Source organism: Marmota flaviventris, chromosome 20 (assembly GCF_047511675.1).
Source record: "Marmota flaviventris isolate mMarFla1 chromosome 20, mMarFla1.hap1, whole genome shotgun sequence".
NCBI classification, from domain to species: domain Eukaryota; kingdom Metazoa; phylum Chordata; class Mammalia; order Rodentia; family Sciuridae; genus Marmota; species Marmota flaviventris.
Genome location: NC_092517.1, coordinates 18,552,769 through 18,576,072, shown reverse-complemented (window position 1 = coordinate 18,576,072; position 23,304 = coordinate 18,552,769). Strand labels below are relative to the sequence as shown.

The following is a 23,304-nucleotide window of genomic DNA, read 5'->3' as shown; positions in this document are numbered from 1 at the left end:
GACGGGCACAGGGTCAGTTAGTCCTAAATGTCACTTGGGCAGTAAAAGGGCTGAGCTCGCTTTCAGACGCAGGCTGGCCCTGTCCCTGGTCCCCTTATTCACTCTGGCCTGTCCCAACCCCCTGCGGAGACTCAGGGATAGAGGAGGGGTGAGGGCAGGGTCGCCCCAGCCAGGCCAGGAAGCCGCCCAGAGAGGCTGAACCACTGGCCTGAGGTCACACTGCTGCCACCTACCGTTGCTGGCTGCTGGGCCGGGCTCCGTGCAGGGGGCGGTGGCTCTGAGCCCTGAGGTCCCTCTCAGAGCCCCGAGCCAAGGTTCCAGAGCCCAGCCCCGGGTTCCTGGGCTGCAGGCGAGGCCGGGGAGGCCGGGGAGGCCGGGGAGGCCGGGGAGGCCAGGGAGGCCGGGGAGGCCGGGGCTCCGCACACCTCACTCTCCAGATGCGCAGGAGCCGCTCGCAGGGACCCGAAGACGCAAGTGGGAAACTATGCGCCTGGGGCGGCCTCCAAAGTGTCCCCCGCGGCCGCCGCCAGCGCCGCCCGCCCGCCCGGGGCTGGATCTGCTGATTCAGGTCTCCCTGGCCCCGCGGCTCCGGGCGGCTCCCGCCGTCTGTCTGGCTGGGAGTGGCCCTGGTCCCGGGTGGGGACCCCAGAGGGGCAGGGCGCAGGCAGGCGCGTCTCCTGGAGCTGGGGACCCCCGCACCATGCCCCAGCCTTTATGGGCCTGGGGGGGATGGCAGCCCCAGGGCAGGTGGGGAGCCTCCCTGAGGCTAGGCGCCTGGGAAGTGGGACAGGGACAGGGATGGCTGTGGCAGGGGACACCCACAGTGGGGGACACCTGGGGGGCTGCGTCCTGAGGCCCCGGGCAGCTCAGCCCCAAGCCCCACCAGGTCAGGCAGAGTTGTCCCCATTGAACAGATGAGGAAACCGAGGCGCGGAGGGTACTGGGCTGCCACCCCCTCCCCAAGGCCACCAGGGCCAGTCAGGGACTCAGAAGGGACAGGGCTCCCCCTTGGCCACTGCCCGGGGGTTTCTAGTCACCAACCCCAAACCTCAGGATAAGGAGATGCAGGAAGATCCAGCCGCGTCCCTGGGAAAGGAGAGTCTGGCCCCTGCCTGGCCCGGCCTCCAAGTCCCCGCACAAGGAGGTCCATCCCGGGGCCAGGCAGCCACTGACCCACCGCCACTCTACATCCCCACAGCCAGCCGGCGCCCGTCCTAAAGGGCACCCCAGTCCTCATGTCTGCCCTGCTCCCGTCCCAAGCCCCCGACACCCTCAGCAAACAGCAGAGACAACAGTGGCCCCGTGACGCTGGTTCTTAGTGAGGGACAGTGGGTTGTGCAGCTGTGTTTCCCTTTTCCCTTTGGCTACCAGGAAACTCAGCGATTTTTGCCTCAACAGAAAGACCTCAGGACCCTGCCCATGTGCACTTATCATCATCATCATCACCGTCATTATTGTTACTGTTGTCACCATCATCATTATTATCACACTTTGGGTCACAATGTCCTATTCTGAAGGTGCTTTCCCTGGTCCCGATTATTATTATTATTATTATTATTTTGGTACCAGGGACTGAACCCAGAGGTGCTTCACCCCTGAGCCCCATCCCCAGCCCTTGTTATTACTTTATTTAGAGACAGGGTCTCACTGAGCTGCTCAGGGCCTTTGCTAAATTGCAGAGGCTGGCCTCCACCTTGCGATCCTCCTGCCCCAGCCTCCCAAGCTACTGGGGTCCCAGGCGTGGGCCACGGCGGCACCCGGCCTGTTGTCTCATTGATCATCTTGCCGTAGGCGTTTCCTGTCAGCTGTCACAGATATGTTCAAGAGGAAGGAAGGAGAAAGGGAGAAGAAGGGAAGGGAGGAGGCCTCTAGTTTACAGACCAGATGCGGAGGACGTCTCAGTCCCTCACCCTGAGAAACAGCCCTCTAAGGACAGCAGGTGCCCTGGGTGCTGTCACCATTTGACACTTTCCAAACAGTAGCACCCTCCAAGCCTGCATGCAAATCACGGTGGCAGGTGACGCCCTTGCAGCGGAGGCCCCGGGCCTGGCCTCGGTCCCGTGGCTTCCTGTCCCCTGGCTGTCCTCCTGCAGCCGCAGGGCTAGAGCAAGCCCAGCTGTCCCCCCAGGGCCCCGGGGAGCGCTGGCCGCCCTCCTGGTCCCCTGCCCGCTCCCTGGCAGCCCCAGGGGAGAGGGTAGGGTGACCATCGGTGATCACATCTGACACTCCCCGGAGCTGGCAGGTGCCAGGTCCTGCTCTTTCAAGTGTCACCCGAGTCCTAAGAGCACCTCCAGCCGAGGGGCACAGCGACTCACGACCAGCGTTAAACCTGAGTGGCCTGGTGCCTGGCTCAGGACCGAGTTCTCAGCCGTGGTGACAGTGTCCACGGTCACAAGGGGCCACTGTACTATGTGCTCAAGGAAGGAGAGTGAGCCCTGCTTCAATGAGGCCCAAGAAACTCAGAGAGGTTGGGAAGCAGGGTCGGAGTCACACAGCTGAGTCCGCGTGGATGACGTGTGACGGGTCTTGCATACCCTGCGCCTGCCCTGGAGGCCACACTGGGCCCCAGCCCCAGGCCAGCACACTCCTGACCCCTGCTCCCCGCTCCTCCCTCCATGCCTGCTAGACACCCCCAGCGTCCTCGAGGGTGCTGGATGCAGCCTCGCCTGCACTCCATCTCTGCTCTCTGCCCAACTCCAGCAGCCACACAACCCAGGATGGCAGGGCCACCTCCACACACGTCCCCTGGTACCTGAGGGTCCTCACGGAGATGCAGAACTTCCACATGAGGCTCCACACAGCACTGCCACCACCCTTCATGCCTGGCTTGGCGGGGATGTCAGTGGCCCGGGGGGTGGCGGCCCCGGTCCCCCAAGCCCAGCTGCCCTCGGGGCCAGGGGCTGGTCTCTTCTTGAGTCAGGTCACTTCCTTCTTCATGGTCGCAAGAAGAAACAGAGGCCCCAGAGCTGGGAGGGCCCTGGCTCTCACGGGCCAGGGCAGGTCCAGCCAGCGGCGGTGCTGTCCCCGGGGCCGGCCTCTGTGCCTGGTCCCGTCCGGCTGCTCCGGTCCCTCCCGGCTGAGCGTCCCTCACACCCGTGGCTTCTGCTCAGCCTCGCGGCCGCCTCCTGCCAAGACCCAGGGTGGCCGGGGGCCAGGCAGCCGTGAGTCACTTGGAGGGCGGGACGCGAGGGGCGTCCACGGTGACGTGACGGCAGGGAGCCGGCAGGGGCGGGCCACATCCTCCCCTGTCCCCAGAGGCCCGAACCCAACACCCGCCCATGACTGCCCCAGGAGCTGGCCGGGCCGGGCGGTGACCCTGGCTCTGACAGGCGGCTCCAGGGCCATGAGACGGGAGGGACAGAGAATCAGGGCCACCCCCCGGGGACCAGCCGCTCTGAGGGTCCCCTCGGGGCTGAGGAGATGAAGTCCAGTCCCAGCCGTGTCACTGTGACTCTGGTGGTGGCAGGTCCCTCTCCCACCCCGGCTTCCCCACTGGCCACTGGGGACAGGTGGGGACAGGACTGGGGTTTTATCAGCTCCATCTCACACGTGGGGACACCAAGGCCCCCGAAGTGACAGGGGTAACTGAGAACCAGCAGTGGCTCTGAGGGACGGCCAGGGACAGCGCATGTGCCAACTCCCTAGGCCTGGCCTGGGCCGGGGGGCAGCGAGGGTCGGGGCCCTTCCAGAGGGGCCCAGCTGCTGTCCCCAGCCGCCACCAGACAGCTGCGCCCGGCCCAGGGCAGGAAGCGGGGCTTCCCAGGCTGAGCCCCTGGGGACGGTGACTCACGGCTGCTGAGGCCCAGGTCACACGGCCTCCCACCCACGGCCCCCAGCAGGGTCCCAGGAGGGCAGGTGGCCTCGCTCACCCACAGCCGACCCGTCCAGGACCCGGGGCCACTGGGCCCAGGAAACAGGGCAGGGCGGCCAGCTGGTCAGGCCTTGCTGGCCCAGGTCCCCTGCCCCCTGCCCAGGAGGGGACATCCTCGCCCGGCCTCTGTCCCACGCGGGGACCAGCAGCTGCGGGCTGCTCTGTCCCAGGGCCAGGGAGGGAGCTTCCCTCTGAGAGCCAGAGAAGGTTCTAGAAGGGCCCCGTCCTCGGGGGCTGGGGACCCTGGTCCTCCCTCCTCGTCACCAGAGGGACTCCACCAGGCACCAGAGCCACGACCCACGAGGCAGGAGCTGCCTGGCCTCAGGCTGAATACGCTGGTGACGGAGGCTGCCACCGTCCAAGGCCACGGGGGCCTCCATGGGCACTGACCAGAGGGAGGTCCCCCCAGAGAAGTCCCCTCACGTTCCACTCTGCCTTCTGCTGAGGCTCCTGGTGGCCTTGTCTGAAATGTCCTCGAGGAGAAGTTCCCACGGTGTCTCCTGTGGGTGGACGCGACGGCCCAACATGCCCACGGCCCCCGAGCGCGGCCCCCGCCCCGATCCACCACCCGCAGCCACACAGGGGTCTCTCCACAGGGCCCCGTCTGTCCGTCCATCTCCTCAGCCGTCCTGCCGTCCCTTCTGTCCATTCCCCCAGCTGTCCACCCAAGTGTCCTCCTACCCGTCCACCTGTCCATCCACCCGACTGTTCTTCCGTCCACCCATCCGTCCCCCAGCCCCCGTCCCCCATGTGTCCACCCCTCACCTGACCATGACCCATAACCTCACCCACTGCCTTCTCCTCTGGGAGAGTCCCCTGTCCCCACAGGCCCTGTGATGCCCATGACAGCCGCAGCCTGGTCCCCAGCCTTCCTGTCCCCATGGGTCGCGGCCTGTCCCCTGGTCCCCGGTCCCCATCCAGGGAGGGACTCCCCACTGCCCTCTGCACAGCCCTCGTCCTGCCTCCCGGGCCCCACAGCTCTGGGGACCTGCGCTCAGCACCCTGTGGCCAGTGCTGGTCACCTGCGCCCTCCGCGCCTACTGGGGACAGATGCCGGCTGGGGGGCAGCTGCTGGTGGGAGCGAGGACTGGCCCTGGGCAGGGAGAGGGGCCACTTCCAGGTCAGGCTGGAAATGAAGCCTCTGCAACCAGAGGCCTGTGGGTCCCCGTCCCCCAGTCCCCTGCCGCGCCCGTGTCCCCTTCCCAGACGGAGAGACCAAGGCTCCCAGGCCCACAGGGCGGGCTGGGTCCTCACCGTCCACTTCCTTAGCTTGGGTGGCCAAGGGCTAGGAGCACCTGGGGACAGCCAGTGGACCCCGAGGACACCAAGAACAACTCCACGGCCCTGGAGCGGGACCTCGGGGTCCCGTGTTACAGAGGAGGAGACCGAGGCTCCAGGTGCTCTCAGGACCCCTGAAGGCCGACTTGGCTCCCACACCCCACCCGCCTTCACCTCGTGAACGCGACAGACTCCTTACTCATCGCCGACTCCCCGTCCCCATATGAGTCACCCCATCTTTCTGAGCCTCAGTTTGTCCCTCTGCAAAATAGGGGTAAGAATCCTGCCAGACACAGTGGCGCACTGTCATCCCAGGGGCTTGGGAGGCTGAGGCAGGAGGATCGCAAGGTGGAGGCCAGCCTCAGCCACTTAGCGAGGCCCTGAGCAGCTCAGGGAGACCCTGTCTCTAAACTTAAAAGAAAAGGGCTGGGGACGGGGCTCGGGGTGAAGCCCCCTGGGTTCCATCCCTGGTGACAAAGGAAAGGAAACCCCGCGGAGTGGGGACACCATACCCAGCGCCGTGGCCAGGGCAGGCGGCCAGGCCCCTGAGTCCCCGCGGCTCCAAGGGCTCCCCTGTCCCACGGTCCCTTCCAAGTAGTTTCAAATTTCCACCAGAAAAAACGTCACAGGCCTCCGCAGACATCCAGGGCCACTGGCTGGGACCCGCCTCGGCCACGGCTGGTGACACTTCTCTGACAGGAAACTGTATCCCCTCCCCAGGTGGAAGCCGCCCCCCAGGTCACCCTGAAGACAAGGCCCTGCTCTTCAATGTCTCCAGCTGCTGTTTCCTGCCAGGACGCTGGGCTGCCCGTGGCCAGGAAGCGGGGACAGGGGGACGCACACCGCGGCCGGCCCAGGTAAGTGTCTGCGGCTCCTGGGACACAAAGGGATCAGAACCACCCTGGGGTATGGGACAGAGCCACCCCCGCTGAGCTCTGGATTCAACCTGCCTCTGTCCTGTGGCAGAAGTGGACGCTGTGGAGGACTCAGCTCCTGTGGCAGGTGGGGACTGTCCGCGTCACACAACCCGAGAGCTTTATGGCCGGGTTCAGAAGAAGAGACTGAGGTTCTCAGTGGGCAGGAGACTGTCAGGTCCCAGGGAGGTCCCTGTGGGAGATCCCGGGGGGGACACAGGTTCTGCCCTCTAGACTCAGGGTGCCCTGATCTTTTCACAGTTCCTGTCCCCAGCACCGCATCAAGGTGACTAGATAGCACAAAGGTGTGACATTGACCCACAGCTACAGAATGATCACAAACAAGACGAGTTCGTCCACCCAGATGACCCCACAGACACCCAGAATGCCCCGGGCCTCTCGGCTCAGTGCAGTGGACACAGGAGATGGGTCTTTACATGCGGGGCTCCCTCTGGGTGCTGCGCCCCAAGTCCTTGTCCTGTAGGGACCCTAGCCAGAGGGAGCGGCACCCACCCACCATCTCATCTACCTGATGTCCACATGAGGTCCCCTCCTGAAGGACAAGGGGTCAGGGCTCAAGTCAGGGAACCCTGGGGGACGGGAGCCCCAGGAAGCCCAGCAGGGGAGGGGACCCGGCTCCTGAGCCCTCAGGCCCAGCCCCCCAGTCAGCGGGGCATTTGGAGTCCCCGGGTTGGCATGACCGTCCCCAGGCTGGCTGACCCGTCCAGCAGATGGGTGATGCGCCAGGGCTGACCTGGACGGTGCCCTGTCACCCCCAGCCATGACCCACGGCAACAGTGTTTGTCAGAGAGAATCCAGGAGAGTCCCCCCACCCCCGGGGCAGGGTTCTCCCAAACCAAGGCTCAGGAATGGGCCACTGCCTGTCCCCACCCTCTGGCCACCGGAGGGCTGAGGCTGACACAGAGAGAGGGCTGCGGGGGAGGACCGTGACCAAGGCTGGCCTGGCCTGGGGCCCAGTCGGCCTTGGGTCGCCTTCGCACGCCCCTGGGGGGCTGGGTCAGGAGATGCAGATGGTGGCCAGGCCACTCTGACCCCAGGACTTCAGTGCCTGTCCCTGAGCTGGGGTGGGTGGGACTCTCGGTCATGAACCCGGGGCCCTTGACCCCCCGAGCCCTGTCCCCAACCCCCTTGATTTTCTATTTAGAGTCAGGGCCTCGCTGAGCTGCTCAGGGCCTAGCTGTTGCGGAGGCCGGCTTTGAATCGCGATCCTCCTGCCTCGGCCTCCAGAGCCGCTAGAAGGACAGGCGAGGGCCACCGTGCCCAGCCTGGGCACTTGGTTCTTTATCCTGCCCTGTTTGGGCTGCAGACTGGCTCCTCCAGGTCCCTGACTCCGTGGTCACACTGACCCCCTGGTCACTCTGACCCCCTGGTCTACCTCCCTCCCAGCCCATCCGGGGCCAAAGTGCCTGAAATAGAAGGACATGGTCCCAGAGAGGACAGGCCATTCTGTCCCGCCCTGTCCACAACACAGGCTCCCGGCTCCGTGCCCCCAGGGATGGCCCATCCAGAGCACAGCCCTGGTGACCAGGAAATGGGAGGCCTGCCTCTGTCTGTCCCTGGTGGAAGCCAGGGGTCCCTGGGGACGCCCCCTACTTCCTCCTCCTCCCACGGAGGGCCAGGCCCTGTCCTGACCGCCACCAACCAACCCTGTCCTGAGGCTCCACAGCTGGAGGGGAGCAGAGGCTGGTTGGCCGCCGAGGGCCTCCGCCCAGCGGCAACTTGTCCCCCCTCCAGCTGCCTGCGGAGCCAGAGTGGCCAGCACAGCTGCATAGCCCCACCCCCGTCCCCCCCTTTACTTTGGGCACCAGGGACGGAACCCAGGGTCGCCTTAAGCCCTCGGTCACCTAGAAGAGGGTGGCCCCGTCCCAGGTGAGATGGATGCTCTTCTTCTGAGCCTGGTTTGAACTTACTGCATTCCTAAGAACACCCAGCACTTATTGAGTGCCAGCTGTATCCCAGGCACCCAGGCACCCACTCAGGGCGACCCTGACCCCACTTCGTCTCCAGATCCGGTGAGTCAGAGCGGAGAAGGGATCTGCCCTGGTCACCACGCAGAGTCTCAGCCTCAAGGGCCATCTTACAAGCTCTGCCAGGGCCTGGCACTCTCAGGTCCCTTCTCCACGGCCACAGGAGGACCCTGGGACTCCCCAGAGAGAGGCCGGCACAGCAGGAGTGAAGCCGCGTGGAGAAGACATACAGAAAACCTGGCCCACACTCAGCGGAATATTACTCAGCCCTAAAGAATGAAACAACGGCATTTGCTGATAAATAGGCGGAGCTGGGGACGGTCATGCTACGTGAAATGGGCCAGTCCCCAAACACCGCAGGCCGAACGTTCTCCCTGGTGTGCAGATGGTGACTTAAAGTGGGGCAGGGTGAGCGTGGGGTCATATGGAAACACGGAGGTTGTGTGGCTCCTCGGGGGGGTTCCCTGGCCACGTCACATCACGTGGACCCAGCCACAGTCAAGGGTCTCTGAAGGTCGCAGAGCGCCACACCGCGCCTAAGGGTCTATAAAACATGACACCATGTTTCCCACTAGCCAGGTCACTAGGGAGGCCCAGGAGGACAGACACCAGACAAAACCTGCCTGTTCAGCTTTGGCCGGGGACACGGGGACACAGGGACACAGGGCGGGTCCAGGCTCCTGGGGACGCCTAGCACTTGGGAACCGCTGATTGCTGGCCTCCACCTGTTCCTTGCGCCTGGTCCGGCACCTGAAGGGAAGCCCACGGGGGACCCTCGGGCCTGGGGGACCAGGGCAAAGACTCTTGGGGACCTCAGGGGCTAAGGGTCCAGGGTGGCCCTCTGTCGGGTCCGCGGGGCAGAAGGCAGGGGCTCGGGAAGGCTCGCGTTGCTCTCTGGTGGCAGTAGTGGCCCAGCGGCCCCTGGGCAGCGCTCCAGGACCGTCCTGGATGAACTGAAAGCCACCAACGGGGACAACCAGCCTGCGAGGGGGACGCGCCCTGTGAGGGGACGGTCCCCACGCCCGCAGTCGCCCCTTGGTGCTGGAAGGTCTGGGCCAAGCAGCAGAATGTGACAGTGACCCAGGGCCACGTGCTTTCTGCCAGGACCCTGGGGCCGCCACCTGCCAGGGCCCTGCTAAGTGTGGGACTTGCGGTGGCCTCTGCCTGCTCGTCCCCAGAGCCCCGCGAGGGGGGTGAGCACCCCCACCCCAGGTGACACAGGCTCAGAGGGACGGTGACTTCCTAGGCTCCCTGACGGGGAGGGCCGACCACCGAGCCTGCGTTCTGCCCCACACTGGGGACATCCACAGAGGGAAGGGGACCCACCCAGCCTGAGCATGTCCCGTGACAGAGCTCTGGGGCCACCACCGCGGGCTCCTGGTGGCACCGGAGCCTGGCTGTGGGACCTGGGCGAGCTGCTTCCCTGTGCCTCAGGTCTTCACCTGGATAACGGGACACTCGTGTCCCCTGCTGCCAGGGTCAGCGTCCAGAACAGTCATTTTGTTTCTTTTTTGGCACCAGGGACTGAACCCGGGTGCTTCCCCCCTGAGCCGTGTCCCCAGCCCTGTTTATGTGTTATTCAGAGACAGGGTCCCGCTGATTGCTGAGGCTGGCCTCCACCTTGCCATCCTCCTGCCTCAGCCTCCAAGCTGCTCAGGACCGTCGTCCATGTAGCGGGGGCTCAGGGTCAGCCTTCCTTCTCGGCCTCAACCCCCCACACATGGCCTGGACACTCCTGCCTCACCTGTGGCCACCTCTAACCCCTCACCAGGCTCCGTCTCCCTCCAGGACTTCGTTCGAGGACCATTTCCACCTGCGGTGCCCCTCGGCCGGAAAACCCCACCCCTCCACCCAGGTGCCCCGGCCTCTCCGGACGGCCTCCCTCGGCCACTGGCACCCGGAGCCCCATCTGTGCCCCGCCCTGACTTCTGCGGCCCAGGGGTGGGGAGAGGAGGCTGCTCTGTCCGGCCTGGAGGCTGAGCCAGGCCTCACTCTTGGATCAGGGGACTCCCGGATGCGACTCAGCTTGTGGTCCACTAAGACCCTCGTGGGCATCCCACAGATTACAGGACGAAGCCCGGCGCTGGCCAGTGGCCCCTCCCAGCCCTGTGGATCTGGCCACTCCTGAAGACACCTGCTTCCTTTCCTGGGCTCCCCTCCCTGCTGCCCGGAACCCCCTCTTCTCACCTCAGCCCAGCACGGTCCTCCACCCCTCTCACGGCTAGTGTGACCATCATACCTGTGTGATGACCCCGCGCCCAGATGACCCCCTCAGTCCAGGCTTCGACCTGACTCTGCCTGTCGGGCGGAGCCCTGGGGCCTGTTTGCCCCAGGACCTTGGCACGTGCGCACTGGGAGAGGCCCCTCGGGGCAGCAGAGGCCTGGGTTCGGATCCGCAGCCCCTCCCACTCGGAGTGGCTGGCACTGGTCACATGCAGCGAGGCCACCCACTGGCTCCCACCCCAGAGTGAGAACTTCCTTTCTATGGCTCCTGGAGGGAGCCCCCTAGAAGGGACAAGAAGAGCCCCGCACTCGCCCAGGGCCACCGCCTGAGAATGGCCACAGGCCCCACAGAGGGAGAAATCCGGAAAGCGAGGTCCCCAGGAGAGGCGGCAGGCGCTCCTCCACATACCCCCTGGTCACGTGCCCTCAGAGGCCACATGGCGGTGGCTGGGGGCGCTGTCCCCACTGGCCTAGGCGAGGGCTTTTCTTGGCCACGGTGGCACATGGACACACACACGCAGACCCGAGGGCTTGTGGCCCCCGCAGCTCTGACACTTCAGGGAACAACCCCAAGTCCCACTAGACGTCATCGGGTCCAAATCCCTACAGATGGGAAACTGAGGCTCAGAGAGGGAAGCCGACCTGCCCGTGGTCACACAGCAAGGGACAGAAACGGAACTCTGGTCTTCTAACCCTGAGTCGGCCTTCCCGGGCCTGTGCTGGGGACATGGTGGTCCCCGAGATGGAGGGACAGGGCCACGGCAGAGCCAGGCTGGGGACCTCGCCACCTGCGTGGCTGCCCCCCTGTGGGTCAGAGCTGCTCAGGAGCCGTGGGGCATAGCCCAGGCCACGAGCAGAGACCCCCAGTGTCAGGAAGGGACAGAGGGCGTCCTGTGGCGGAGCAGACTGTGCTGGCCTCCTGTCCCGGGGCCACAGTCCCTGGCGTCCACTCACCTCTGGTAGCCGGGCAGGGGCTGCAGGCAGAGCAGCTGCCAGTACTCCAGACAGATGGCCCTGAACTTGACCATGCTCCCTCCTGGTGTCCGCGGCGGCTGTGGACGCTGCACTGGCCACTGGGGCCCGCTCACGGCCGCCCGCCCCGCAGTCCCCGCCTCCAATACAAAGAGCCACACAAAGCCAGGCTGGTCACGCTGTCCCTGGTGGCGGGTGCTTCTGGGGCCCCCCTGGGGACCCGGGGACAGGCTCTGGCTGGGTGGAGCCGCAGGGTCCCCGGCCCCTCATCCTGGGCGCCTGGGGGTCGGTGATCGCGGTGTCCCCAGCCAGGTCCCAGGGCCCAGCAGGCACCTGGGCCAGGACGCTTCCACCTCCTGCCTGTCCGGTGGCCGAGGACAGGGACGTCCCCGGGGAACAGCGGAGATACACACAGCCCGGCCTCTTTTGGCAGCTGAGTTACATTCGGCGGAATCCCAGCCTGGCCTGCGCCAGGGGACACTTACCGAGCAGCCACATAGTGCCGCGGGGCAGCTCCCTGGGACACAGGAAGAAAGGCCCAGCCACCGCGGTTGCCAGGCAACGGGGACACATTGATAAAATCTAAAATGGAACCCGATGACAGCTGCTGATTGGCTGCTGGGAAGGGGACCCCGTGGAGAGGGAGGTGGGGAGGGAAGTGCCCGGGTTCAGGGGCCAGGGCCAGCCCGGGCCACTGTCACACAGGGGAGCCCCAGATGGCTCCAATCTGGGCACAACCTGGGTCCGGCCACCCTCCCTCCCCTGCCCTCAGGTCTGCTCTGGCCGTGCCCCACACCCAGCCACAGGGGAACGTGGGGACTTCCTGCTGCTCTTAGAATAAAGCCAACCAGGTGGCACACAACTGTCACACAAGGAGCTGGGGAGGCTGAGGCAGGAGGATTGCAAGTTGGAGGCCAGCCTCAGCGATAGTGAGGCCCTGTCTCTAAATGAAAAATAGAAAGGGCTGGGGACGGGCTCAGGGGTGAGTGCCCTGGGCTCCATCCCAGGGACCAAACAAATATAAAGAATGAAGGCCACACTACCCCCGGGGTGACCACCCCCAGGCCACCATGATCTGGCCTCTGCTGACCGCCTGGCCCTGCCTGACACTCAGCTACAGCAGCTCAGCCCCCTGCTCCTCGCCCTGCCTGGGGGTCGGCGTCAGCCCTCCATGGGACACTCTGCAGTGACCCTGCTTGTCCCCAACCAGGGGCAGCTCTAGGCAGACAGCCTCTACTCCCCAATGCCCAGCCCCAGGTGGCCACTCGGTCATGGCCAGGCGAAGGCATAAAGGACTTAGGCCACAAGCACACCGCAGTCACCCCTCTGGCCACTTCAGGCCTACTGACCCCTCCACAAAGCAGTGGTCGCCCTCCAGGCCCGCAGGAGGCCTCCGACCCCTCCACTCGGCCACAGATGAGGAAACAGAGGCTCCCAGAGGACCCCATCCCAGGGTGTGCACGCGGAGCTCTGGGGCCGCCAGCCAGGGGGAATGAAGTCACAGGCCATCAGTTTCAGGCCACCAAAGAGACTGGGTTCTGAGTGTCCTGAGCCAGGCTCCCCGGCCTCCAGGGCTGGGGGGGGACCCCGGGGGCCTGATCCCACGCCCCGTGGTGGCCCCCAGGGCCTCCCCTCAGTGTGTCATTTGCAAATGCCCTGCTCCTAGGACACCGTCCCCAGCCAGCGGTGATTTTTGTCTCAGTGCCCCACCACGGGGGACATGTGGCAGTGTCTGCAGAAAGGTCTGATTGTCACATGGGGGGGGAGGTCTGGAGAGTGGGGGGCTCAGACCAAGGGGGAGGGGTGAGGGAGGGGGCGCAGGACGCCCCCGACCCCCGGGCCATCTGCTCAGGGTGACGAGCCTGTTGGCCAAGGTGGCAGGCTGGGCCGGCCTCCCCCTCCCCAGGGACAAGGACATCAGCTTTCCTCTCACGCCTGAGGCAGAGGAAGCCGCTGAGCCTTTGAAAGGCGCTGTGACTGGCTGGGACCTTTGTCCCTGGTTCCCAGGCTGAGGGGCGGGGGCTGTGGGGGCAGGGAGGGACTGGCAGCGCAGGGGTGGGGTGGGGACCTGCTCCTGGCCCTGGGCTGGCTCAGTGCTCCTTCTGCTCTGGGGTCTCAATTTTCGTCACCTGTGAAACAGGAACATGGCGCCAGTTCCATCTCCGTGCAAAGTCCCCACAGGGTCTGAGGGCAGGACCCCGGGCCAAGCGCACCCGCATCTCTGCAAGGTGACAGGGACAGGACAGGACCCACGCAGCACCTGCCTCCTTGCAATGTGCCCTGTGTGCCCGCCACAGGGCCTTGGCACGGGTTGTTTCCACCGGGCAGATGGGATGCTCTCACCTCCTCTCCCTCCAGGCTCGGGTTAAATGGTGTCTCGGCAGAGCGGCCTCCCTCCCCAGCCTCCCTCGCCAGCCTCCCAACCCTCCATTCCTTTCCCACCAGTTTATCTCCCCTCCCCACCCCCACTGCCAGCCGACGCGCTGCATGGAAAACCAATTTCTGCCGGGTGTGGTGGCGCACGCCTGTCACCCCAGCAGCTCGGGAGGCTGAGGCAGGAGGATCATAGGTTGGAGGCCAGCCTCAGCATTCAGAAACACCCTCAGCGAAACCCTGTCTCTAAACAAATCTGTGGTCACACAACTGGGCTCAGTCCTGGTGCCAAAAAAAACCCCAAATAATTTCTTGGAGCATCGGTGCTTGTCGCCCTGGACACCTGCGAGTGATGGGGACATAAGGGCCGGAGAGCAGGGGGGGGCAGGCTGAGAGCTCCTGCTGTCCCAACCGCAGCTCTGTCACGTAGCTCCCCGCGGGCACAGCTGGCCACCCCTCCTTCTAGGACCCCCAGCAGGGCGCCTGGCTGTCCAGCCAGGGGCCAGTGGCTACTGGGCCCTTCCCCCCTGGCGCCCGGCCCGCCCTGCACTGGACACCTGTGGACCTGCGGGCACCAGGAGCCAGCTTGGCTGGGACACGCGTGGCTGTGTGGCCACCTGGTGCCAGGGGGCGTGGTCAAGGGCATGGCCACACGCAGGTGCGTGAGACCCCATGTCAGGCGGAACTGGCCATGTGACGGCTCCAGGGCCCTGTGGGTGTGAGGCGGCACGCGGGGACAGGGAGAGGGGGATGAGTCTGGGCGGCATTCACACTGGGGTCCCCAAGGGTTCCCAGGTGGACTCTCCAGCCGTGACTTCCTTTTTTGGTGCCAGGGACGGAACCCGGCTCCCTGACCCCTGAGCCCCGTCCCCAGCCCTTTTTATATCCTATTTAGAGACAGGGTCTTGCTGAGCTGCTGAGGCTGGCCTCCATCTTCCTATCCTCCTGCCTCAGCCTCAGAGCTGCTGGGATGGCAGGTGGGTGCCACCGCGCCCGGCTCCTCATTGCGACATCTGAGCCCATCAGCGTCCTGTCTCGCTGGGCAGTGGTGAGGACGGGCAGCGTCCTTTAAACAAGATGGTTGTCACCACAGTGGGTGTGACAGTGCAGCCTGTGACAGTACAGGAGTGTGTGTAGGGTCCAGCCCTGTCCTCGGGAGTGCGTCCTGGGGGTGTCCTGGCTCGGGGAAGAGGGACCACAGGTGGCCACCCTGGCTTTGGTCACAGCCACTTGACCTTGGGGGACACAGGGGTCACGGGAAGCGGGGCCCTCAGGCCATCCCCGTGGAGACAGGAGAGAAGTGACATGTGACAGAATCTGCAGTGCTCAGTGGGAGGCTGCGTCCGGTTTCCAGGGGGCTCCTGGGTGGCAGAGTGACAAGAGTCATCCACGGTCACCCTGGGCCTCGAGGGCCCCAGCTCGGCCCCCTGGGGTCCCAGGAGGGCTGCAGGAGCTGGGGAGGGTCCCCGCGCCCCCGGCCACCGCCTGCAGGAACCGCGTGCTGTCCTTGCCCCGGTGGCTCCGCCAAGGGGAGGCCCCACAGCCGCCCAGGGCTCTGGCCACCAAGCGCCTGGCAAGGTCAGCCCAAGTGCTGCCCTTCGAGGGGACACTGAGGCTGGGGAGGGGCAGCCATGGCACGGCCACAGACTGAGGCTGGGGACAGGGTGACTTTGTCATTATTCTACCATTTGCAGGACTGGGGACGGGGCCCGGTGGCGGGGCTCACTTGGCACCGTCTCCGGTGTCTCCTTAATGTCGAAGGCGATGGGCCACCCTTCCCGCCCGTGCCACCCTGTCCCCTCCGCGGGAGAGGTGTCGGTTCCCAGATGTCCCACAGGACGCTGGCAAAGCCCCGCAGCCCTCTGAGCCGGGCAGCTCTGCGAGCTCCATGCTGGACACAGGCACTGCAGGGGGGGACTGTCCCAGGACGCTGTGACCTGGAGAAGGTCCCTGCAGGGCTGTGGGTCTGGAGTGGACGGGCCACGTCTGTGCTTTGGCAGGGACCTGGGGACGGAGGGCGGGCAGAGGGGGCTGGGGGCAGCTCAGTGGCCAGCGCTGGCCTGGCTCAGGAAGTCCCTCCCTGGTCCCTCCCTGGTCCCCCCCCCTGGTCCCTCCCTGGTCCCCCCCCCCCCCCCCGTCCCTCCCTGGCAGAAGTAAACAGCAAACAGGAAAAGGAGGCCCTGGGGGTGGCTGTGCCACCCAGGAGCCCTGAGGTCACCAGGCTGCGCAGGGGTCCTGGGGCAGGTCCCCAGGGAGCTGAGGCAAGGGACACGCCTGTGTCAGTGCCCTAGTGTCCAGGGCTGGGGAGGTCACGGCCCTCCCTGTCACATGGGCCCTCCCTTCTGTGACACACTGAAGCCGACGGGTCACAGTGTCAGCTGGACAAATGACCGCCGGCCCGGCAAGAAGAGTCAAGCCCCTTGGCGGCTTCCGGGGGCACCTGAGGGGCTGTGTGGCCCGGCAGGCTGACGTCACCTGGGGCTGAACACGTGGTCACACCGTCCCACACCCCGTCCCTGCTCCTGCCTGCGGGGTGTGGCCGTCCCTCCGCCCCGTGGACAGCCCTGGGCAGCTCCGTGTGCTCCATGGGGTCTCTGTGTGTGGCGGCCACTCCTCTGGGCCCGGTTCCTGGGACAGTGGGGACACGGGGAGGCGACTTTACGGCCCTGGGTTCGCGGTGCTGGGGGAGAGGCTGGGCCAGGGCGCCCTGGGCAGCAGCTCTGAGTGCTTGGCCATTCCTGGGCTCTAGAAGTTTCCATGGGGCCTCTGCCCTGAGCCTGCCCAGGGCCAGGTCGGGTCACCCGTGTCTGTGCCACCCATGGGCACCCCCCAGTTGCTGGACCCCGATCGGGGCACCTGGGCTGGGCCAGGAAACCCACCGGGTCCCACTGTCCCCTGTCTGCTCCGTGGGCTGCCCAGCGTCCCTCAGGACCCCAGGAGCCTCCTAAGGGGGGACCGTGGGGTGACGCTCCCGAGGGCCGCCCAGAGGGAGGCCTCCTTAAGAAGGCCACAGAGGCCCCTGTCCTGTCCCTGGCTTTCCACCCTGGCGCTGGCCAGACAGCCCTGCCCACAGCCCAGACAGGACGGAGGCCCCGGGGCACAGGGAGCCACTGTCCAGGCTCGGCCTCCACCCGGCCCGCCCCACCCGGCGCTCAGCGTCTGGAAGTCTGCTGCCGGGAGCGCCAGCCTGGGGGCCTCCCTGGCCAGAGCCACCCGGGCAGCCTGGGCGGGACCTGGCCATCGCTCCCTCCAGGCCTCGTCCCCATCCGCATGCTGGGAGGTCTGTCTGGACAAGTCTGCAGGAAGTGGGGTCTCGGGCCCACCCACCGCAGAACCCACTCCACGCCAAGCCCTTTCTCTTTGGGATCTAGGGCCCCCAACCCCTGAGCCCGGTCCCCAGCCCTTTTATTGTTTATTTAGAGACAGGGCCTCACTGAAATTTCTTAGGGCCTTGCTGAGTGGCTGAGGCTGGCCTCCAACTGGCGATCCTCCTGCCTCAGCCTCCCGAGCCCTGAGGATGACAGGTAAGTGCCACTGCACCTGGCTGTCCACTCGATAGTTTTGTGTCCTGGAGGGTCACAGGTAATTGAAAATACAGCAAGCAAACACTGTGGGTGACAGGGGGTGACTGTAAACGCAGTTCCTGCTCAAAACCACCTGTGATTCGAGGGGAGCTTGTCCCTGCTTTACAGATGTGGAAACTGAGGCCCAGAGAACTGCCTGGAGCATCTCGGTGTGTGCTCAGAGCACAAGGTGACAAGGAAGGGGGGCAGACAGACATGGCCACTGCCTCTGTGGGCACAGGGTGCAGTCTAAACAGTATGGAAACACACGGCTGGCACCGTGGTGCCCACCTGCAATCCCAGGGACTGTGGAGGCTGAGGCAGGAGGATCGCAAGGTGGAGGCCAGCCTCAGCAACTCAGCGAGACCCTGTCTCTAAATAAAATATAACAAGGGCTGGGGACGGGGCTCAGGGGTCAGCGCCCCTGGGTTCAACCCCTGGCGCCCCAAATCATAAATAAATCCACACAGAGATAAGGCCTCTTCATAGCCAGGCAGTGGGGCCACCGGGAAACCCGTCAGGAGAGGCCCTCCATAGGGGTGAGCCGTCCCCAGAGCTTGGGGACCAGGGAGGGAGTCCCTGGGGAACGGGCAGCGTGAAGGCCGCGAAGGGAATGAGCCCCACACAGTTGAGGCGGGGTCCCTGGCACAGGGTGGCGCAGGGCCAGGCCGGGCACTGGCTGCAGTAAGAAAGCCCTGGCTTAATCAGGGAGGCCCAGCCCAGCAACAGAACCTTCCAGAAAGTGCCCCCAGGACCCCAATCTCTCGCACCACCCCCGCTGGTCCTGTGACGCCCTGGCCGCCAGGTCCACCAGCTGAGGGTGACCAGGGCCCAGGGCGCTCCCGGCCTCCCTGGGGCTAGCAGAGGGGAACGGGGCCCTGCTGGGGGCCTGGGGGCCTGGGCCCTGCTGTCCTCTCGAGGCCCAGGTCTGAGTGGTGGCCAGCAGGGACGAGGGGGTCCCACACAGCACAGGGCAGGGCCGCGCCCGCAGCGCCCAGGGCCGCTGGTCCCATCTCATCACCCTGTGCGCGGGAACACGAGGTGCCCGCCCAGCTCCAGGGCAAAGAGGCGTCCGTCAACCCCTGGGGCCACATGGCCCTCTGGACATCCTTCCTGGGTCCTCAGAACGGCACCAGAGTCTCCGTGCGGCCAGGCCTGCCCCCCCCCCCCAGCTGTTTATCTCACTTTTACAGATGAAGAGACTGAGGTTCTTAGAGGCCCAGATCTCCCCAGCGCTTTCAGCTGGCCCTGCCCAGCGCCTGACCGGGACCCGTGGTGCTCTGTCCCCTGCCCTCTGCCCCAGGCCCTGGGGGCACGGTCAGTCCAGGCCTGGCCTCCAACCACGGAACATTCCGCACCCACCGCACCTCAGGGCGGAGGCTCTGGGTGGGAGAGTCCCTGAGAGCAGCATTCCTTCCACCGCGGGGTCACTGGGGTCTGTGGGGGTCACTGGGGTCTGTGGGGGTCACTGGGTGCTGGGCAGCAGCCGCCTCAGCCCCCCAGCCGCGTGCGTGTGATGACATTTCCCTTGGAGACAGCAGCGCATCTCACGCTCCGGAGCACAGACCGCCTGGGGCCACCGGGCACTCGGCCTCTGAGAAGGAGGAGGCGGGCCCTGGCCGGGGACTCTGTCCTGCTGCAGCTGGAGCCCAGCCCCAGGCCCAGGCGAGGGAGGGACGGCCGGGGAGGAGGAGGATCTGGGGAGAAGCCGGCCAGGGCCACTAGAGGCCACCGCAGCCGGCTCTGCACCCCTTGCCTGGGACCGGGACGCGGAGCCATGTCCAGCAGATGGCTGCGGCCCTGGCAGAAGGCCACGGGGAAGGCTGGTGGCTCCTGGCGGCAGCAAGAGTCTTCCTCAGCCGGGGGGGGGGGGCAGCGTCCCCAGCAGGGCAGGCGAGTCCCAGCCTCTGACACAGACTTTCTGGACCTGCTTCAGCCTTTGGTGCCAACGGGGACACTCTGAATCTGACCCCACCCAGGGCACTCGGCCACTGAGTCACCTCCCGGGAGTCTGGCTGAGTGGCTCAGGGCCTCGCCAAGTGGCTGAGGCTGGCCTCCAACCTGCCATCCTCCTGCCTCAGCCTCCTGAGCTGCTGGGATGACAGGTGGGCACCACCACACTGGCTTGTGTGGCCTTTCTGAGGTGGGGTCTGGTCTTGGGAATAGTGTTCAGTGGTCAGACTTGTCAGGGGGTCAGCAGAGGCTGGTGACCATAGGTCAACCTTGGTTGGAAGATTCTGAGGTTGTCAGTTGTCCTGTGGCCCACGGTCAAAGAGGGTCTCAGCCCCTGCGACTCATCACCTGCTTCCCAGCTTTCAAGAATTGAATCAGCTGGGGGAGCACCATGGGGGAGCACCCGTGTGGGAGCAGCCATGGGGCGCGCAATAATGGGGAGCAGTGTGGGGAGCAGCCGTGGGGGAGCACCCGTGGGGAGCACTCATGTGGGAAGCACCTACCAGGAGCATCCGTGGGGGGACAGGAGCATTTGTGGGGAGAGCACTCGTGGGGAGCACTCGTGGGGAGCACTCATGGGGGAGCACTCGTGGGGAGCATTCATGGGGGAGCACCAACTGGGAGCATCCGTGGGGGAGAGGAGCGTTTGTGGGGGGAGCACTCGTGGGGAGCACTCATGGGGGAGCACCCATGGTGAGCACTCATGGGAGAGTACCCAGTGGGGAGCACTTATAGGGAGCACCTATAGAGAGCATCGTGGGGAGCACTTATGAGGGAGCACTCATGAGGGGAGCACTCATGGAGGAGCATCTGCGGGGAGCACTATGGGGAGCACTAATGGCTGAGCGAGTGCTCAGGACCTGTAAGGCCCTGTTTGTGGCCCCAGCACTAACAAAGAAGTTCCCAATGTCACTTTGAGGGACCTTTATATCCGTCTGTGGTGGAGGAAAACCATATGGGGGCCAACTGCACCCACTCCTCCCAACAACACTCAGGAATGTCCCCACCAGGACAGTGACGCGCTCTGAGGCCCTCCACTAACCCGAGGCCCCCGTGCTCACAGTCGGGTGATGGACGCACACGCTGGACACACAGGCCAGGACCCGCGGTCAACACGGTCGCCCCCAGAAGCTGGGAGAACCTGCTTCCTGGTCCCCATCGGAGGCTCAAGTCCCCACCAAGGAGGCTCCTGCCACTGAGGCTCCCCCAGAGTTTGAGGTGACCCAGGAGAGTCCCTGTGGACGTCCCACGTAGGCCCTGCCTGTCCCCTGCTGCTAGTGTCTTGGGACACAAAACAGCAATCGCCTTTCGGTTGTCCTCCACGCACAGGGAGGCTGACAAGGGTTGGGGTGTGGCAGACACTGCAAGGGACAGGGGCCAGGCCGCTGAGCCACACAGGCCTGCGGGGCCAGCATGGGCCTGGCCTGCTCTGCTTCCAGAACATTCCACAGCCCTGTTCCTGCTTCTGCAGAAGTCACAAAGGAACATGTTCTCAGGGACAGCAGGAGGAAAGGAGACGGGAAGTCAGACAGGGGGCGGGTGTCACTGCCAGGACAGTGTCATCGCAACCTCTGTCCATCTCAGATTCTCTAGAGAAGAGGGATCAAGCAGAGTTGCCCTGGGCGAGCACACCTGTCCTCCAGGGCTCGGGAGGCTGAGGCAGGAGGATCGCAAAGTGGAGGCCAGCCTCGGCAACTGAGTGAGGCCCTAGACAGCTCAGGAGACCCTGTCTCTAAGTACAGTATAGGGAGGGCTGGGGACGGGCTCAGGGGCCAGGGCCTGGGGTCACTCCCGGTGCAAAAAGGAAAAAAGAGGGAGAGCTGTCCTCTAGTATCCAAGGTCCGAGGACGTCCTCATAAAATGAGCGTGCGCAGGACACACAGACGTTCTCCTGTGACTTCAGGTCATCTCCAGGTGACCTAGGATACCTCACCAAAAGTCAACAGGTACTTGTCACACTGCAGTGTGTGGGGGGGGGGAGGGGGAGGGTTGGAGGATGGAGAGGGGGAGGGGAGGGTTGGGGAAGGGGAGGGGGAGGGTTGGGGGATGGAGAGGGGGAGGGGAGGGTGGGGGAGGGGAAGAGGAGGGGGAGGGCTGGGGGAGGGAAGAAGGAGGGTTGGGGAGGGGGAGGGAGAGGGTTGGATGAGGATTGGGTGAAGGGAGCAGGAGGGTTAGGAGAAGGGGAGGGGAGGGGAGGGGGAGGCTTGGGGGAGGGGAGGGGAGGGGGAGGCTTGGGTGAGTGTTGAGGGAGGGGAGGGGAAGGGGACTGTTGGGGGTGGGTTAGGGGGAGGGGAGTGGGAGGATTGGGCCAGGGTTGGGGTTGGGGAGGGTTGGGGGAGGGTGGGGGGAGGGTTAGAAGCAGCCCCCATAGCGGGGCCATAGCCTGGGTGGCACGGAGCGTCTAGGATGGGCCTGCAGGGCGGGGACACATGGCGCCATCATGTGGATTCAATGAGGCGCTCCGAGTCCTACCCCTTGGAACCTTCTGGAACCCCATCCCAGGGCTTCTCCCCTAGTGGGCCAGGTCCGTTGATCAGGAGTCGCGCACCCAAGACCTGGGTTCCTCGGGCACTGCCACCCACACCTGCCTCCAGCACCCCGAGGCCCGCAGAGCCCTCTGGGTGAGCTGTGGCCTTGCTGTCCCCACACTCAACACCCCCAGAAGCCCCCGAGGGTGACGTCACACTGCCTGGGGCATGAAGCTGCTCAGCAGGTCCTCCCCACCAGGCCCAGCAGGAGGCCCAGCTGTCCCCCTGGTCACTTGACAGCAACTTGCAGACCCAGACCGACCCCAGGGTTGCTGGCATCTCTGGTCCCATGAGGGACACTGTCCTTGGTGATGCGCTGTGAACGGTGACAGTTCTTGGCAGAGCTCCGGACATCTCCAAGTCTGCTCTTCCCTCGACTGCGAGAGCAGTCACCTTCCTGGAGAAGGAGCCAAATGCACGAAATGCACTTCGGGGTTTATTTCTAGTTCTTCTGCAGTGCCAGGGACCGAACCCAGGGGTTCCTGACCCTGAGCCCCGTCCCCAGCCCTTCTTATATTCTACTTAGAGACAGGGTCTCGCTGAGTGGCTCAGGGCTAAGATCCCCAGGCTGGCCCTGAACTTCTGGGCTCAGGCGATCCTCCTGCCTCAGCCTCCTGAGGAGCTGTGACCACTGCATGCCATGGTGCCTGGCTTAAATTGAAAACATTTTGACTTTTTGCTTTTAAACAAAATTTGGGGTGCTGGGGATCGACCCAGGCCCTGCACAGGCTAAGCGCCTTCTGTCCCCGTGGCCCGTTCAGTGGTCTAGATGTCAAACAGTTGAGGCTCCAGCCTCGGCTCAACGACCCACGGACTCTCATTCCCAGAGACACCTGGACGTCCCTGGCTGTGGCGGCCTCTGGTCCAAGAAGTAGGTCAGGGAGTCCCACCTGAGGAGAGTCCTGCCCTCCGCCCGGGTTCCCAACTCACCCCGTGTCCCCAGACTGAGCTTCTCAGGGGAGAATGCAGGATCACCACAGGCTCTGTCTCCCGTGAGGCTCAGAACTCCTGGGGGACCCCAGAAACGGGCACAGCTGTGGCCTCTGGGCGGGGGACAGGGACTGAGGGGTCACGTCTGCACCGTGCACAGACGTCGATGGTGCCATATGGACGTGTCATCTCTCAGTTATACAGTCAACCAAAGGACGGCAAAAATAATTTGTCCTGTGTGAGTCGGCCTCACCATCGCCACCTGCCTGTTCAAGAGAGGACACCTCAAAGCCACCGCATGCCACCAGACGACCACTATCTACAGAGCAAAGAAGGAGACCACCCAGACAACAAGTGTCAGCAAGCATGTGGGAAAATTGGAACCTCGTGCAGCCACTGGGGGAAAGGGTCAGGCACAGCCCCACCCAAGACAGAGGTGACACTTTTTTCTTTTTTTTTTTTGAAGAACTGGGGACTGAACCCAGGGGTGCTTAGCCACGGAGCCTCATTCCCACCCTTTTATTTTAAAATTCTGAGCCAGGGTCTTTCTGAGTGGCTCAGGGCCTAAGTGGCTGAGGCTGGCCTCCAACTTGTGATCCTCCTGCCTCAGCCTCCCCAGTTGCTGGGATCACAGGCGTGGGCCCCCTGCGCCCGGCTCTTCAAAACACATTTCATAGACTATGACCTGCGATCTCACTTCCCGTCTTGGCA

The 23,304-nt window shown here is 64.9% G+C and overlaps 1 protein-coding gene across 3 annotated transcripts in view; it reads right to left on the bottom strand.

The window, feature by feature from the left end:
- Positions 1 to 23,304, bottom strand: part of Iqsec1 (IQ motif and Sec7 domain ArfGEF 1) — a 198,047-nt gene that overhangs the window by 72,295 nt on the left and 102,448 nt on the right. Inside the window, exon 1 of one of the 3 annotated variants that reach the window (XM_027931925.2) lies at positions 2,753 to 3,137. The exons of the other annotated variants lie outside the window; for them this stretch is intronic. Coding sequence (XP_027787726.2) covers positions 2,753 to 2,820 — 68 coding nt within the window. The 5' untranslated portion in view covers positions 2,821 to 3,137. Of the gene's footprint in view, positions 1 to 2,752; positions 3,138 to 23,304 lie in introns of those variants that run through there. 3 annotated transcript variants of the gene reach the window in all.